Source organism: Colias eurytheme, chromosome 23 (assembly GCF_061535395.1).
Source record: "Colias eurytheme isolate Ceu_HAF_F1 chromosome 23, ilColEury1 Martin Lab GWU primary, whole genome shotgun sequence".
Classification (NCBI taxonomy): Eukaryota; Metazoa; Arthropoda; class Insecta; order Lepidoptera; family Pieridae; genus Colias; species Colias eurytheme.
In genome coordinates, this window is record NC_143002.1 from 2438380 (window position 1) to 2457611 (window position 19232).

Below are 19232 nucleotides of genomic sequence, written 5' to 3' on the forward strand. Positions count from 1 at the left end.
TTTTAAACTGTTTTTTAACTAGTTTAAATAACAAAAATGACATCAAAAATATCACGAATGTTAACGATAGTGTTTTTTCTTAATATGTGTGTGTATGTATTATCTTACAAGTGCAATGTATGATACATAAAGACATTTTAAGTTTGAAAAATCAGATGTTTTGCGCGAAGTGACAGTAGTACCCACCTCAACGCTTCGCTTATGAGGCGTGCAATAGTGCCTACGTAATTAATCAACATCATCAGCCCATTATATTCCCGCTGCTGGGACACGGGCCTCCTATAAGGGTACAGGCCATTATCCACCACGCTGGCTAAGTGCGGGTTGGCGGAGGTGACATGTCGTCGAACTTTTGATTCTTCGACATGTCGGTTTCCTCACGATGTTCTCCTTCATTCTTCCGTTTCGAGCATCAACATTAATTCACCGTTAATAAAAAAAGACGTGTGTCACTCGGGGACTGCCGCAGTAAAGCTATTGCATGCTATGCCTTCAAGTCACACCTCCGTGCCCGTCGGAGTGGGGAGCGTGAGGTTTTTTCGATACGGAATTTCTGGATTCGGTCCCCGCGCTCAAGGCCCGCGATAGAAGCTATGCAATAGCTTAATAACTGAAAATCTATTTATTTTCTCGAACCCCTGACTTCACTTAACGATTTGCAAGTCCGAGGTCCTCACCTCTTAGCCATTTGCTCTATAACACTGTAACCGAAATATCCTAAAACCACAAAATAAAAAAAAATATGTTTAAGTGTTGATTAGTTATTATATTGTTTTTATTACAAAGTATTATTCCTTTTTTATAGAAAAAACAAAATTAGCGACATTATCAAATATGTAAATATGTGATTAAAAAATATAGATAACATGGATTTACGTGGCTTAATATGTGGCAGCATTGTAATTAGTATATAAGTATGTATTTTTTTTATAAAACATTCTATAATATTATTTTTAACTAGCAAATTGTCTTGGCTTCGATCGCGCTTAAAATTCATATTATTAATACCTATTTAAAACCTATAAGTAGGTACATAATATAAAGAATACCCTAAATTTATATTTATAAATTTATAAGAATACCCTATCTATTAAAAGTACTGAAACAAAACATATTACGTAGTTTTACGAATCTAATCTTACACAGGGAAAGACAGACACTGGAAAGCGACTAACCCACGTGCTTAATCAGGTCTCAAACTCTCTTTGTAGCAAATTTTATCCAAATCGGTTTAGTTATTTCGGCGTGAAGCAGCACACCGACAGACAACAGACAGTTACTTTCATATTTAAAATGTTAAAAAATATATTGCTGTGCCTGCAACAACACAGCATATATTCAGCTGATTTTCAGTCCCCCCCAACACAGCACTGATATTCAGTGTCCCTTAATTGCAACTGTCCTTACCAAAGCATCGAACCCAGGACTTGCGTTAGACGTTAGTCCTGTTTACAACCATTGCACCACAAGGTAAGATGAATTAACATGCTCATGTTATTTGCTCATCTTATAAAATAATACGCACGCAATTCATACGCACAGTGTGAACGGATTTTGCAAGAAATCACATTCAGTTATTGTAAGTTTATCGTTTGTGACACGCGTTTGGATTTGTGATTGTCGATTATTTAACACGTACTAAGGTTTGTTGTATTTATTAATTTTTAGGTGAATAAAAGTATATTAATGAAAGTGGTGGAGTGAAAACAAAAACAATTGAAATTTTACAATAAACCTATTGTTATCTATTGTTATGTTTTGTGAAAACTTAAAAAGCTTTTCAGTAAATAAACATTAACATAAACATTTTAAAAATAATTCAAATTTCAGCCAGTAATCAATACTAAATAGCGCCAACGCTAAGGGAGTAAACAGAATATAAATGATTTTGTTGCCCTGGATGTGAAAGTGGTTTCGAATAATTTAATGCATATAATATATAAATCTATTAATTGTTTTGATAGATTGGCTCTTGTTTTTTTTTACTCATTTTCTTATTAGACCATAAAACGCACCATGAAATAGAACTTAGAAGGTATATTTGTTTAATATCATTCATATTTTATCACAAAGTTTTAGTAATTGTTTTGTTTTAGTTTTTAATTAATTAATGTACCCTGATACTTTTATTCTATTCGCCCGTGGTACATATTTACGTTTTCTCTACATAAGAACCATCCTCGTACTTCAAGGAATATAATAAAAAAAGAATTATCGAAATCGGTTCAGCCGTTCTCGAGTTTTGCGCTTACCAACACATTTTGCGATTCATTTTTATATATAAGACTAGCGGTCAGCCCCGGCTTCGCCCGTGGTACATGTTTACGTTTTCTCTACATAAGAACCATCCTCGTACTTCAAGGAATATAATAAAAAAAGAATTATCGAAATCGGTTCAGCCGTTCTCGAGTTATGCGCTTACCAACACATTTTGCGATTCATTTTTATATATAAGACTAGCGGTCCGCCCCGGCTTCGCCCGTGGTACATGTTTACGTTTTCTCTACGTAAGAACCATCCTCGTACTTCAAGGAATATAATAAAAAAAGAATTATCGAAATCGGTTCAGCCGTTCTCGAGTTATGCGCTTACCAACACATTTTGCGATTCATTTTTATATATAAGATTATTAGTTCCTTTTCGATGCGTTCTTCCTGTTTCTCACAGAAATTTCCCAGATTTACTTACTGGAAATCTATCTAAGAGATTGTGGGGAAAGTGTAGCTTTATGCTCGTATTTGCTCATAGAATATTGAAGTTTTTTAACAACTTTTGCGCAATTTCTTTATAAATTAGTGCTTTAAATTTACCTTAAATTTGCCAATACTATACCTCTCCATAATTTACATTCAGCATTAGTTATTAATTCTGTTAAATTTTAATATAATTTATCAATTTTCGACTCGTCCGTCCTGTAGGGCCATCGGATATTCTTCTTAGTTCTTATACTTCTGGATTCCTTTCAAGGCCTAAATTCTCATATTTATTAATTATTCCCAATAAATTTGCTTTTTCTAATCCCATTTATAAAAACCACAAGGAATTAGGTGTACCTATCCACTTTTCTGACCAAGTGCTACTCGTTTGCTTCAACTCAATACAAACCGTACATTGTTATTCATAAAAATGATTTTTTTACAGAAAAAATTTATTATTCTGATATTCTACATTCAGTTTTATAGAAATGGGTTATGTCTGAGCGAAGAAATGTGCAGAAAACGTAATTCACCAAAAAAATAAACACTTGTTAGTAACCCGTATTCTGAAGAGCCGTAACATAATATGAAAATCCAAATTAAAAAAACTAGAGCCAATTAAATAATTTTAATGATTACATTCGCAAACTGCCCTGGGTACTTGAAATATATATCTGTAGAAATATCCAGGGCAACAAAAAAAATGTTTTTTTATAATGTGAATTTTTAAATCTTTAACTTTAAAAATTCCCTCGATTTTTATAAATTATTATTATAGGACTATAAATAGACCCAAGACACTATTTTATTATTGTAGGGAGACCGGGTTTGGTTGTCTCACGGGTTGGTTGTCACAGCGGTCTTAACACAAAACTGAACTATCCAATAAGTCTGTTGAACAGCGTGGCAAGAGCGATACAGTGAAAACACTGTCCCAACTTCGCGTCAGACCGCTCCGATCTACCGTGAGGGCCTCACACGTGTTTATTGTTTTCGCACAGCAAAAGTAAATTTTTGTGCTGCTGTGTCGAACCTCGTAATTATACGTTCTTGTTTTACAGTAATAATCTTTCAGTGCATTTGATGATGATGAAATGTGTTTTATAATATCGTAGTATAGTTTTTTAGATATTCATTGATCGGAATTTATTTTCAATTTTATTATCCTAAAACGTGTTATGGGGCTCGTTGTCACAAATTTTCGGGGGCTGGTTGTCACCAGCCCCCTGTATACGAGATGACTTTATTTGAGTTTTGAGGTTGTTTGTTTTAGCCGTAAATTTTCAATCAACACCGGAAAATCACCCTAACAAACCTACTGGAAGTCCATCTGTCCTTGATGACTCTATATTGACTCACGATTATTATTGGATGCTAAAATTGTGATTGATTAATATTCAGACTGAAATAAAGACCGTAGACACGGTTTCATTTGGTTAAGAGTTCTTAATTAAAAACTATTCAGTAAAATTATAAGACCAAAGTGTGACTTTCTATTTATAAATTGCCTGTTATTTAGTATGTGACTACCCAGGGCCGGATTTAGAGGTCCAGAGGCCTCGGGCAACAAAGGAGTGGAGGCCCCCTCGCCCCAAATTATTTTCCAAATAAAATGAACAATTTTTCTCAGTCGAGTTTTTCAATAAATAGTTTATTGTGAAACCAAGTAGATTCTCTTAGTATTTAACAAACGCATATAAATATAATCGGAAACATGAATTATCTGAACTAAATTAGCTCGCTCAGCTTATTATCAGCTTATTAGACGCTCCGATTCGGTTGGTGCCAGCTGCCAACCATATTGGAACCGACATAGCAACCATTCGAACATTGCTACAGATTGTCCGACGGTTGGCCTTCCAGCTGTCAGTTGACTTTGCTATTACTTGCTCTGTGTTTGCTATGAAGTAGTGAACGGACGTCTTACGGACGACGCTAAAATAGCGTTATAGGATGTACGCATATTGTCCAACTTATTTTTCAATGTTTTTAAAGTAGCCGCACTGTCAATTTTTTTAAGCTATTGCATAGCTTCTATCGCGGGCCTTGAGCGCGGGGACCGAATCGAGAAATTCCGTAACGAAAAAACCTCACGCTCCCCACTCGACGGGCGGAGGTGTGGCTTGAAGGCATAGCATGCAATAGCTTTACCGCGGCAGTCCCTGAGTGACACACGTCGTTTTTTTAAAAACTTCTAGCATAATAAAATACGCTTGATTTCTGGCATCTCTATTAAGCGTAATCTTTGTCACATAAGTCCCACAAACAGGGAAAGTCTTTATAAAGTTCAAGTAACTTTATTATTATGTCACATTCGGTGACTGTGACTCCCCGGGCGTTCATGTTGACGTCCTCCACCGGCGGCGTTGCGAATGCGAATGAGCCAATTACCTATATTAGTCTATGGAATGAGCCGATTTGGTCGGAACAAAGCTTCCAAACGTTCCAATTTGGTTGGATCGGATAGGAAGTTGGTTTGGTCGGTATCGCCGGCGCATCCGACCACGTCAAGCCAATATTAATAATAATTATGTCGGACCGACCGCTCTCTTCACTTTCCGATTTGGTCGTGGTCGGATGGTTGGCACCAACCGAATCGGAGCGTCTGTATATGCTTTCAAATCACTCATCACTGACACAATTATGATTAATAATTTGACATTTATTAATGGCCAGCTACCTAAATAAAAAGGTTATAGTTATTATTGATTAAGTAAAATATGTTTTTAATTTTATAGAATGACCTAAATAAATTAAGATGTGTGTTAAAAAAAGTTAAGTTTTGCTTCTGATTTTTATAGCATTTGAATTTAATAAAACTAAAAATGAAAATTAAAAAACATTCATTCGTATGTGGTATTAATATATATATTTGACTATTTTGTATGAATCAATCAAAGACACAAATTGAACCAATTCATTACCAAGACTAGGCTCTAAATCATCCGTATACACTTTCACCAATGCCTCTGCTGCAGCGTGCAAATTTTCACGGAATCGAATATCCAACCTCCGAGGTTGCGGGCAAGTACCAACCCACTGAGCCATTGAGCTATTGGGGTACTCCCTCAAGATGGGTAGTAAATTGGAAGTGCTTATCAGGGCCATTTGAGATTTTGATATTTCACTGATTAGAGTGAACAAATATAGATCAATGATTTCTGTTAATATATTTTAAGATTAATATAAGTAATCAAATAATCATGTACTGTAGGCTGTAGGTAAAGGTAAAAGTGAAAAAAAATATCGAAGGAAAATATGTTTACTAGTTTTACTAGTTGGAATTTGAAAGATTTTTTTTTCCGAAGTCTCTATTGTGGGGGCCCCCTGCTTGTGGAGGCCCCGGGCCTTCGCCCCGTTTGCCCTCCCCTAAATCCGGCCCTGTGACTACCTACCCTAGGCATTGTGACAACCATCCCTGACCCGGGGTTATAAGTCACATTTTTCTTAAGAGTGAAAATACAAAATATTTCTACAACTGTTATCAGTTTATTACACAAAAATACGTTTATTTCTTTTGTAACAGAATAATTACACTATCTTTTGGTATACAAATATCATTCCTAAACAACGTATTTTGGAAGTTACATAAAAAAAGCTAAAAATGTGACTTTCATCCCCGCTCTCCCCATAGGTATACTTACCATATTATCTTGATATTTTGGCGGGATTTCTTTAATTTGAAAGGATAATAAAAAAATTTATACCTATATATATATACTAGCTGGTGCATTGTGCGCGGGCTGCAAGCAGCCCGCGAGCCCCTTTTGCCCCTGGGTTGAAGTCATAGGGGTAGTCATTTGAAAATGCATCAAAATCCCCCGTCAATTTGTTATTATTTGCCAACAGCGATTCCACAGTCAATTGGAAGTGCTTATAAATTCCCAATTCAAATATTTTCTATTTTGAAATGCTGTCGACCTTCGAGGGTGCGTGGTGCACGGGCTGCAAGCAGCCCGCGAGCCTCTTTTGCCTCTGGGTTGAAGCAATAGGGCAGTCATTTGAAAATGCATTCGAATTTCCTGTCCATTTGTTACATCTGCTAACAGCGATTCTACAGTCAGTCGGTAATGCTTATAAATTCTCCATTCAAGTATTTTCCACTTTGGGAGGCTGCCCACCTTCGAGGGTGCGTGGTGCGCGGGCTGCAAGCAGCCCGCGAAGCATCCCAGGGAAGAAATCTTCAGTCAGTTGAAAATGCATAAAAATTCCCCGTCAATTTGTTAATATCTGCTAACAGCGATTCCACAGTCTATTGGAAGTGCTTATAAATTTCCTATTCAAATATTTTCTATTCCGGGGGGCTGTATACCTTCGAGGGTGCGTGGTGCGCGAGCTGCAAGCAGCTCGCGGCTCATCCCAGGACAGAAATCTTCAGTCATTTGAAAATGCATTTGAATTTCCTGTCCATTTGTTACATCTGCTAACAGCGATTCTACAGTCAATCGAAACTGTTTATAAATTACTTATTCAAATATTGGTTAAATTATTGAAACGTGATCCCCGAATTTCATCATTTTGAGGTGTCTAATCGATAGCGGGCAGTGACTTTTCATAATAAACTGTTAAAGAGTTTACAGTGCCACAAACTTATCTGACCCGGTGGCAAAAACTGGAACTACGTGCCGCCATTTTGAAATGTCACATTTTCACAGACTTTTCATACGGAATATTTTGTTTATATAAAAGAAAGCGACATCAGTGACACTGTCACCGGGTCAGATAAGTTTGTGGCACTATACTTAACACGCTCGTCGCTTCGCTCCTCGCTACCTATTTGAATATTTACGCCAGCCTCTGACGTGACTTGCTCGCTTCGCTCGCTTGGCTAGTGCGGTAGTTCAAAAGTAGCCTAACTCGCTCGTCGCTTCGCTCCTCGCTACTTCTTTGAGTATTTACGCCGCGCCGGCCGCTGACGTGACTTGCTCGATTCGCTCGCTTGGCTAGTGCGGTAGTTCAAAAGTTAACCTAACTGGCTCGTCGCTTCGCTCCTCGCTACTTCTTTGAATATTTACGCCGGCCGCTGACGTGACTTGCTCGCTTCGCTCGCTTGGCTAGTGCGGTAGTTAAAAAGTAACCTAACTCGCTCGTCGCTTCGCTCCTCGCTACTTCTTTGAATATTTACGCAGGCCGCTGACGTAACTTGCTCGCTTCGCTCGCTTGGCTAGTGCGGTAGTTCAAAAGTTAACCTAACTCGCTCGTCGCTTCGCTCCTCGCTACTTCTTTGAATATCTACGCCGGCCGCTGACGTGACTTGCTCGCTTCGCTCGCTTGGCTAGTGCAGTAGTTCAAAAGTTAACCTAACTCGCTCGTCGCTTCGCTTCTCGCTACTTCTTTGAATATTTACGCCGGCCGCTGACGTGACTTGCTCGCTTCGCTCGCTTGGCTAGTGCGGTAGTTCAAAAGTTGACCTAACTCGCTCGTCGCTTCGCTCCTCGCTACCTATTTGAATATTTACGCCAGCCGCTGCCGTGATTCGCTCGCTTCGCTCGCTTGGCTCGTGCGGTAGTTCAAAATTTAATAAATATTTTCTACTCCGGCACGCTGTCGACCTTCGAGGTTGCGCGGTGCGCGGGCAGCAATCAGCCCGCGGCGCCGTCTTTTGCCTTTGCTATTCAATTACCCTTCCTACTATGGAAATTTCCATACAAAATTTTCGAAAAAAAAAATTTCGCTTTTTACCAAAAATTTTTATATGCCTGGAAGCGGACCAAGTTTTGAAGCATTTTTTGCTTCGGCGACCCCGACCTACCTGCCACCGGTTCAGAGAGCCGTTGAATTTCGTGATGTATGGAAAATGGAAACCGAGGGTCGGAGAGAAATTCTGAGTATGCAGTTTTGTAAATCTGGCCGATTAGAGCACAGAAATCAATTTTCAGACCGATCGTAAAGTAACCGGCGCCACCATCTTGCTTTGAAAAATTAGCCATTTTTGAAAAAAAAATTGCGACCAATTTGAAATTTCTCGATTGCCCTGGTAGCGCCCCATGTTTCTGATCATTTTTTAGTTCTACACCCCCCACCTATCTGGCGCCGTTTCGGAGAGCCGTCGAATTTCGCGTTGTACGAAACTCGGAAACCAGCGATGGAAACTCGATGATGAGTATGCCAACGTAATGTGAGGCTCGATTAAAGCCCCTGTGCCAAGTTTCAGCGCGATCGGACCAGCGATGGCCGTTTTAGCATTTGTATGGCGGCGGCCATTTTTTCCGCCATTTTGAATTTTTTTCACTATTTGTGGTAATTGCTCGAGGTCTACTACAAGTTTAGTTTGAGCACCCCAGATGTAGCTGATACCGTTTGCGCGGGCCGTTGACCGTCTCCGCGGGCTGTGAGAAAGTTCAAAATTTCGGATTTTTCTGGATATCCTGGGAGCTGGGCGAGTATGAATGCATCATTGGTGTGTTTCTCCGTTGCGCCACCTCGTCTAAATTTACGTTTTTATGGTTGCGTCAAAAATGGAAAATTTCCAAAATCGAGCGACCCACTATGGCTCCCTGGTAGCGTCCCAGGGTGGTGATCATTTTTAGTTCCGGGACCCCCCACCCAACTCGCACCGTTTCCGCGGGCCGTTGGATTTTCCAATGTATGAAAGTCAGAAACGGGGGCCCGGAGGCACTCGAACGGGGCACCGATCGATTCGCCGGCTCGATCAGAGCACGTGTGCCAAATATGAGACGTAAGGATTCATAAACGGCGATTTTGGCAAAGTACGGCGGCCATCTTGTTTTCGCGAAAATTGCCACTTTTCCACCTCCCCTGGTAATCGCCACCAGTTCCGAGCATTTTTTGTTCAGACACCCCCCCTCCAGGTATCACTGTTTTTGCGCACCTCCAGGGGTCCACTTGGTTTTCGAAGATGATCGAGATCGCTATATTTTTCCTCTGGTCACTCGGCGCACCTCTACACAATCACATAATTATCCCCCCCACTTTCCCCGTAGTTTCCGAGAAAAGCGATGTCAATCAGTCAGTCAGTGAGTGGTAGTGTAGCTTTATATATATATGATATGTACCGGCCGAATTGATAACCTCCTCCTTTTTTTGAAGTCGGTTAAAAATATACCTACAAAATAATGTTGGGTACATTAACTGTTCAGACTTTAATTGTGATTTGTGGTAACTATCTAATTATTGTCTTCTTCGATTTTTTACTATTCTTATTATAAAAAGCAAAACTTAAAATTATGACTTTCCATACATTATACATAATCACACTTAATTTAGAAGTGACGTAAAAAGCATTTAGCTACAACGCAATTTTTAATTTAAAAAGTACTAGCTTTCCGCCCGCGGCTTCGCCCGCTGTATCTATAACCTAATAAATTACATAAAAACCTTCCTCTTCAATTACTCTATTAAAAAAGGCTATATACATATATATGTTATACAGTCTGTATCTGTATTACCCACTTTTTTATCTTAGAATTTAGGCGTCTTTTAGTAGGTATAGGTATATTGAATAATATTATTTCATAGCTGTTGTACATAAGCAATATCAGAATTTAATAAGTATATGATATTATTCATTATTACTGAAACTTATGTTCAATTAAATATATTATATTTATCCATACTAATGTTATAAATGCGAAAGTAACTCTGTCTGTCTGTCTGTTACTCAATCACGCCTTAACTACTGAACCAATTTGCATGAAATTTGGTATACAGATATTTTGATACCCGAGAAAGGACATAGGATAGGTTTTATCCCGGAAATCCTACGGGAACGGGTTTTTCTTTGAAAACGCGGGCGAAGCCGCGGGCGGAAAGCTAGTCTTATATATAAAAATGAATCGCAAAATGTGTTGGTAAGCGCATAACTCGAGAACGGCTGAACCGATTTCGATAATTCTTTTTTTATTATATTCCTTGAAGCACGAGGATGGTTCTTATGCAGAGAAAACGTAAACATGTACCACGGGCGAAGCCGGGGCGGACCGCTAGTCTTATATATAAAAATGAATCGCAAAATGTGTTGGTAAGCGCATAACTCGAGAACGGCTGAACCGATTTCGATAATTCTTTTTTTATTATATTCCATGAAGTACGAGGATGGTTCTTATGTAGAGAAAACGTAAATATTATGTACCACGGGCGAAGCCGAGGCGGACCGCTAGTATATTATAATTATGTATCCTAGTTTCGTAATGTAGGTACAAACCTAGTGATAGTTAGGATAATAAAAGACATTATAACTTTTTAAGACTCAATAAAAGAGCTCACTTTCAAAATTTACCGAGGTCGGTCTTGCAAATTCAATTGTGACTTGACACTTAGAATACTCACAAATCATATAAAGGTCAACATTAGACCTATACCATTACATCATTGTAAATTAACAACATCTTTATAGAAATGAGATAAAAATTGGCAGCATTCTTCGATGTAATGATGAAATTTAAGAACGACCATTGACCTGTGTCTTCATTAGATAGATGTTTTTTTGGTATGGTATCTCGGATGCATGTGTTCACTGCTTATATTATTTACTAGCTGCGCTTCGCGGTTGCACCCGCATGGCTCCGTTCCTGTTGGTCTTGTCTTAACGTAATGATATATAGCCTATATATAGCCTTCCTCGATAAATGGGCTATCTAACACCGAAAGAATTTTTCAAATCGGACCAGAGACCATCGTTCCTGAGATTAGCGCGTTCAAACAAACAAACAAACTCTTCAGCTTTATAATATTAGTATAGATTATCATTTTTATTACAGGCAATGGCGACTCGTACCACCACAATAGAACAGCAAAATGAAATAAAAGAGAATTACTATGACCAAGTATTACCAAAGGAGTCGCATTTTTATCAACCAATCAGAAAGCTGGAAAGAAAAATTGGGTTTATCACACCCATAATATGGTCTAGTGCAATTATTATAAGCCTGTTTCATTTAATTGTTGTACCATATTTTGCATACTTCTTGTACAGTGGGAGACGATGTCTTAGAAGCACGTTTATATTACGTAAGTAAATAAATATTAATTATATAATGTATTATTTTTGAACAACGTTGGATATAAAAAAAGCATTTGTCTGATTATTGCTTGAGTGAAGATTTTTTATATTATGGGAAAACTTTTTACAAAGAAATGAAAAATCAAAAAACTTAATTTGTATACAGGCTCCTGCGTCTAATTAAAATATAGACTTAGCAATTACCTAGCTACGTTTCTCTGTTTTTGGACGTGAGTTCCATTAATTTAATTATATTTGAAATATAATAAAAATTTAGAAATACACTGATTATTTAAAATCAATAGGTACTTTAATTCGAATATGTCTTACCTGTAATTAAGCATTTTTCTTACTACCTTATGGCCGTTCCCAATATTTAAACTACGGTTATAGATAGACAGCTATCTCCGATAGCTAGTATGGTTCTATCTATCGTAAGATAGATACGATATTGGGAACGGCCATTACTGGCTGACAGCTGTCAAAACGTTATTGGGACGCTCAAATAGACAAATTCAAAGAGAAAAATATGCCTCTACCTAGTAAGCAGTTGTCCTAGCGATCTGCCCCCCTATGCAAGTGGCTTTCTGTTGACGTAACGTAAGCTGTAGATACGTTTATCTACAGCTTACGTCAATCTCATACATTCGTAGTCTATTCTATTGAACGCTACGCTAAGAGAAAGCCACTTGCATAGGGGGGCAGAGATAGGTTAGCTTATCGCTAGTAAGCTCATTGGGACCGGACGCCAAAACAAAAGATAGCATTTTCTGTCTAGTAGGGTCAAACCGAAGATAGATACGATATTGGGTACGGCCATTAGTAGTTATTACTAACTACCAGTCATATCATAATTGAATCAAAGTATCAAAACAGTATCTTTACCTAACCGCAAGTACTAATAAAACCCGGAATATACAAAACAATTATTGTTATAAACGTCACTTGCGTGTGAAATATAGCAATATCAATGTCACAGGCAAATTGTATTATTTCGCCGTTTACAAAAGCTCGGCATTTTGTAATGTCTCGAGAATTCGTAATCAGAAATTTTTCGTTTGGATAAGGGGGTGGGTTAGGTCAGGTTCGTGTTATTTAAAACTAAACAGAAATAGCGACCGTCTTTTTGTAGAATTTTGTACTTTTCCGTTTTTGAAGTCGGTTGTTTTAACGCAGTTATTTTTATTTGATACTTTTTAGTGTATTTTTCAACACGAATCAAACGAGCCCAATCTGGATAAAGTTGAGTCAATATATTACTTAGTTCCATATACTATGGCTACCTTCCGATTCCATCATCAAATCAGCTCTATGTCATGATAATGTTTCATCGCTATCCAATTTACATACGTATACAAAATTTCAGCTCAATCGGTTACCGGGAAGTGAATCAAAGTTACTTGATGCATCGAGTACAGACAAAAATCCGAATAAAATTTTTATGGGACCAATTCGACACCATCCCGCATCGAACAAAAAAAAGAATCACGTAAATCGGTTAAGAAACCTCGGAGTAATCGGTGTACATACATAAAAAAAATTATACCGGCCGAATTGATAACCTCCTCCTTTTTTTTGAAGTCGGTTAAAAATGCCGAGCATTTGTAAACGGCGAGATTATACAATTTGCCTGCGACATCAATATGTCGAAGATAATTTTAAACAGTTGACGGTGCAAAACGTGACATATATGAGATATTACGTGTTTCTACGTGATTAACGAAATTTGTTCTATAAACATTATGAGTCGTAATATCTTGATGTTTGTTGGGTATTGTAGTTACTGATTTGGTATTATTTATATTAACCACCATATTAGTATTATTTATATGGAGTTGTAGATATATGTAAATAGATTGTGGTAATAGTGTTGTCGGTCTTGTAAACATTTTCACGTCAGCCCTTTTTTCGACTATGTTAAAAATTTACAATCTGTACTTTGGAGATAAAGAAAAAGTACAGTGCACTTATGAAAGATTTAATTCTATAAACATACTGAACTACATATTTAGCAATTACAAATAAAATATTTTATTTAACAGAGCATGGGGACGTATAGGATATAAAATTACATCATAAAATATGACTATAAATATATTATATATTTAGGGTAATTTGGTAGTTTGTGATTTCAGATTGCCTATATATATAAACGAAATTTGTTACCTATACAGAATAAATTTTTAGTGTTTTTAATTTTAAATAGATTGTTCAATATTTTTAAAGGGTGTGATGGGTGTGATCCTTAAAATAATTAATATAAAATACCTAGGCAAAAAGTTTTAAATTTGAAAGAAACAAATAAATAGATACCTATTTCTTAATATTACATAATATTTTTTGTTTGAAAATCGATCGCAATACCTATGCACACATCCGCCTCTTCTAAATTGTTATTTACTTAACAATATTCATAGACTTTCAGGAATCAGCAAATGCGTACGACAAAATTAAATTGGGATTAGATAAGCCTGCCTAAAAAAAGTTATAAGATAAATTCCGACTTAAAATACAATAAGAAATAACAATAAACAATATTATATAAAAAAATATATATATATTATCTGTAGGTAGAAGAAACCCTATCGATGAATTTAAATTTCGTATTCGATATCTGATTTTTATTATTAGGTATTTACTATTTATGGCCGATGGACTGACGCTTTTTTTTCTTTTAATATGTAATATAATTTGAAAGAAAGAAAGAAAGAAAGAAACATTTATTTATCAGAGACAGCACAACACACACACATACATAGACATAAAACATAAAACCGTACAAGTTAAGTTAGTTTGAATTTTTATTATTATCACTTTTTATTATCTATGCCCGAGTAACGCTTTTTTTCTTTTTATTACAATCTGTGGTTCTCCTTTCAGAATTTATATTTGGATTTATGGCGGGACTCGGTGTCACTGCAGGCGCCCATCGACTTTGGACTCATAAGTCTTACAAAGTGAAAAAGCCTGTAAAAATACTGCTTCTAATATTTTACGCTACAGCCGGCCAGGTAATAAATAAAATTACTAGGTGTAAGTATCTGATTAAATGTTTTTTTTTAATATACCAATTCTGTGATAAATATTGAATTAATCGTGGATAAACATACACACTTGGGTAGGTATATAAATTATTGTCCGTCTCGTAATTAGGTATTTAAATCATTTTCAACATGAATACTGAATATTGAATACCTATAGAGATTACTGTTATGAAATTATTTTTGTTTTCCTTATTTTGTTTGCATAGAACATTAGTAGGTATTTTATTCTTTTTCAAAATCATAATATATAAGTTCACGGTCGGTCTTAGTTTTGAACTTTTGACCTCCTGATACAGTCACGAGATTAATTATAATATGTAAATATTTGTTTATGGATTAAATATTTTTGTTTATATTGCATAATCTACGTCAGCCAAACGTTCAGCATTTTGTGAATAAATTCGAATGTCTACGGATGTGTGACGTATTTTTTTTTTCTTATTCGATAAAAATTGCCACATTAAAATAAGAAGTTAGGAAATCAGCTACAATATTTAGGTATAATATTTTATTTATTATTCATAGTAGGTTTATTATGATACAATTTAACGATCTATCGATAATTTAAAAAACAAACGAAAAAATTTATCAAAATCTTCGGGAAAAGAATTGAAATTGCAATTCATTTTGAATGGATCTGTTTATAACATTGTTTATTTAATTCATTTTTATCGCAATCAAAAGGCAATCAATTAGAATCCTAATAATGCGATAACAACGTAATAAAATAGGTAAATACAGAACTGTGATATTACAAAAGTATTGTTCAATATAACACCTTCTATGTGTGAATTAACATAGAGAGAAATTGCTATGTTATTGCCTGACAATATTTGATGTCAAGGTCCGGTTGGTAGTGGTACCTACCATGCGGTCATTTTTTTTAATTTTTGTGATGATTTGTTGGGAAATTATTGATTTATGAACCGGAGTTTTAGTGTGATTTATTTTATTTAGTTTTATTTGGTAACAGGAAAATTGCATATGCTCTTAGTTATATACTTAAATATTTCAAGCGTTTATCCAGCCAACAATAATCTAAAGCTCTTTTAGAACCGCTTGTATCGTTAAAGTGTTCATCACACAAATATTTGCCCTGGGTGGGAATCGAACCCACGACCAGTGGCTTGGAACGCGAGGTCACTACCAACCAAGCCAGCCAGTCAAAATTGATACATACAATGGGGATCCTAGTGTGGGAACTAGTGTATCTTTATAAAGTGCCAATTATTTATATGCAATTTCTTTTTATGAAAAAAATAAACGATTTTTATTTTTTTTTTACATTTTATTTCTAAATTCCCAGAACAACCTTTACAACTGGGTCCGCGACCATCGCTTACACCACAAGAAGTCAGAAACATTTGCTGATCCTCACGACGCGAACCGAGGGTTTTTCTTCTCCCACGTGGGTTGGCTGATGATGAAGAAGCATCCTCATGTTTTATCCGAAGGGTCCAAGATTGATATGAGCGATATAACCAGTGACCCTATGCTGGTGTTCTTTAATCGGTAAGTTTTCATAAGAAAATACCTTCGGCGTTGCCCATTACAGAAAGGTGTTAAAATCTATTTAGTTAGTACGTTGGTACTTACGTACTAACTAAATTTCAGGGTTTTGACTGTAGAATATATAATTCACTTGCATAAGTAAATAATTAATGAAATAATTTCTATTTCAGGTACTTCAATACCTTCAAATTCATTTTCTGCTTCCTGATACCCATAGTTATACCAGTTTATATGTTTGGAGAGGAATTATTTGTATCTGTACTGTCGACTTTAGTACGCTATATTGCATCTTTGAATGCGACGTGGTCCGTTAATAGCTTCGCACATTTGCATGGATTGAAGCCTTATGATAAGTACGTATGTCGTAGTATTTTCTAGTGTATGATTTTACCCGACTATTATACGTTTAGAAATTGAAGATTTTACGCCGTTAAAAATTAAAATGTTTAATTTCTATTATTATGGTAATTTTTTGTGCAACTGTTGATCAACAATGTTGCTGGAAATTTTGTCTCAAGGTTTAAAATTTAAATTTATTTTCTACTAGCTGTGTACCCGGTTTTACTGACTCCTATTGGTCTTAGCGTGATGATATTATGTAACCTGTAGCCTTCCTCGATAAAGGGGCTATCAAACACCGAAATAATTTTTCAAATCAGACCAGTAGGTAGTTCCTGAGATTAGCGCGTTCAAACAAACAAACAAACAAACTCTTCAGATTTATAATATTATATAGTAAGTATAGTATAGATACTTTCACATTAAACATTTTGTTTTTTAGGGACATAATGCCATCAGAAAACAATATTGTATCAATATTTGCGCTTGGTGAAGGTTGGCATAACTACCATCACACCTTCCCCTGGGATTACAAAGCAGCTGAGTTGCCATATTTCATCAATTTAACGACTATTTTCCTAGATTTATTAGCGTTTACAGGTTTAGTATATGATTTGAAACAGGCTTCTCCTGCTCTTATAAAAGCCGTGGCAGAAAAAAATGGAGACGATAGTCGAAAACTTGATTAGGAATAAAATATAGGGATTTTATTTGTGATGTTAAAATTTATTTAATTATGTGATGTTATAAGTTAAAGAATTTAGAGTTAATATTTTTAGTTAATTTTGAAACGGCTGTTGAATTATAACATTTAGAATAATAATATTTTTTACATATTTGTGATATAACGGGAACTATGTTTTGCAATGTGAACAAGTTACTTTTAAATAGTTATATTTATTTTGTATAATTTTAGCTGCGTAATTGCCTTTGGATGGTGACGCACAATAAATAAATAAAAAAAACAATATATATCTGGTATCATTTATTTACATTTGATTACATCAAAGTATATTAAAATTATTTACATGTAAATTGTAAATACCGCTGCAGCTGTAATTTGTGCTGTAATCTAATAAATGGATAAACCGAATTGGATAAAAATATAACTAACTGTACTTCACCCGTTATGCACTTTCCTAAGGTTAAGTGTTGGTGTTGATAAGGTATTAATTCTTTTTATAATTGCGAAGCTGGGTAATATTCCTTTATTTTTATAAAAAAAAGAACAAAATTAGCAGAAACAGACAGTTGTTCACTTTTATAGTATTAAAAAGGTACCTAATAAAACCACCAACTCAGTATATTGCTGTGCCTGCAACAACACAGCATATATTCAGCTGATATTCAGCCCCCCCCCCCAACACAGCACTGATATTCAGTGTCCCCTAATTGCAACTGTCCTTACCAAAGCATCGAACCATCTAACCCAGGACTTGCGCTTTTGCAAGAAATCACATTCAGTTATTGCATAAGTTTATCGTTTGCGACACGCGTTTGGATTTGTGATTGTCGATTATTTAACACATACTAAGGTATGTTGTATTTATTAATTTTTAAGCGAATAAAAGTGGTGAAAAAAAAAATTAAATTAAAATTTTACATTAGGTAGTTATATTCTTAATTTTTGTGAAAACTTAAAAAGCTTTTTCAGTAAATAAGTAAACATTTTAAAAATAATGCTAATTTCAGCTAGTAGGTAATCAATACTAAATAGCGCCAACGCTAAAGGAGTAAACAGAATGAAAAAGGTTTTATTCTTATCTTTTTTTCAGTGAAGTTATCATAGTTAATTGCCATCCAAAATTATTATGATAAACTTTAACTTTAAAAATACTCTCGATTTCAAACAAATTATTACGTACGTACCTAGCCACTACTAGCAACACTACCCAAGAAACTATTTTATTACCTATTGTAATGTAATATACTTACCATATCTTGATTTTTTGGCGGGAAAATATTTATTTTTTCTTTACTTTGATTTTTCAGATTTTAAATGATAAAATATACCTAAATAGTACGAAGTATAAATAATGTTGGGTTCAGGGAAAATTGTGATTTGTGGTAGGTCTAATTATTGTCTTCTTCGATTTTTTACTATTCCTAGGCCCTGCGCAGACGATAGACTATCCGTGACGCACTTTTTAGTCTGTGAAAATAGAATCTATTCAATTATATTATGTAGTAGGGCCCGGATAAATATATGTATAAAAAGTCTCGAAATATGTAAATATAAAATGGAGTGAAAAAACTAAAATATGTTAAAAAATATGTACAATAAAAGTAAGTTACAACATTTTTAATAAAACTATTGTTAATAGTGAAAAAAGTTAAAAATTACAATTTTATTCAACTTCCATTTCACTAACATTTGAAATGCAGTAAATAATCACGTGTTTTTTAATTTTCGAAATTGATACTTTTTCTATTTGGACGTACCTATAATATTGCTTTGTACCTACTGACTTAATGATCTTTCAACATCACAGGATGTGATTGAAGCATATGTATTTAAATTTGCATAATTCTGCAAGTGATTAGGGCACGTCAATGTCTATTCTAATGATTCTAATTTTGTTAATTTTTTCCGGGTATAGAAATAATGCGCATATGCGGACGGGTAGTGCGAGCGGTTTTGCCAGAAATTTTAGAAAACTCATAGCGCTTATAAAAATA

General features: G+C 35.5%; 1 protein-coding gene across 1 annotated transcript; it reads left to right on the top strand.

The window, feature by feature from the left end:
* The first annotated feature begins 1555 nt into the window (after positions 1-1555).
* On the top strand, positions 1556-17356 carry LOC149898155 (stearoyl-CoA desaturase-like). The gene is made up of 6 exons (XM_090115332.1): positions 1556-1643; positions 11417-11666; positions 14539-14669; positions 16009-16214; positions 16385-16567; positions 16996-17356. The coding sequence occupies exons 2-6, from the start codon at positions 11420-11422 to the stop codon at positions 17240-17242; spliced, it is 1014 nt and encodes a 337-aa protein (XP_089971458.1). The 5' UTR covers positions 1556-1643; positions 11417-11419; the 3' UTR covers positions 17243-17356.
* Positions 17357-19232: the final 1876 nt, after the last annotated feature.

Coding starts and splice junctions, on each gene's coding strand:
- LOC149898155 (XM_090115332.1), top strand. CDS start 11,420: ATGGCGACTCGTACCACCACAATAGAACAGCAAAATGAAATAAAAGAG. Junction 11,667..14,538: donor TAGAAGCACGTTTATATTAC/GTAAGTAAATAA, acceptor TTCTCCTTTCAG/AATTTATATTTGGATTTATG. Junction 16,215..16,384: donor ATGCTGGTGTTCTTTAATCG/GTAAGTTTTCAT, acceptor TTTCTATTTCAG/GTACTTCAATACCTTCAAAT.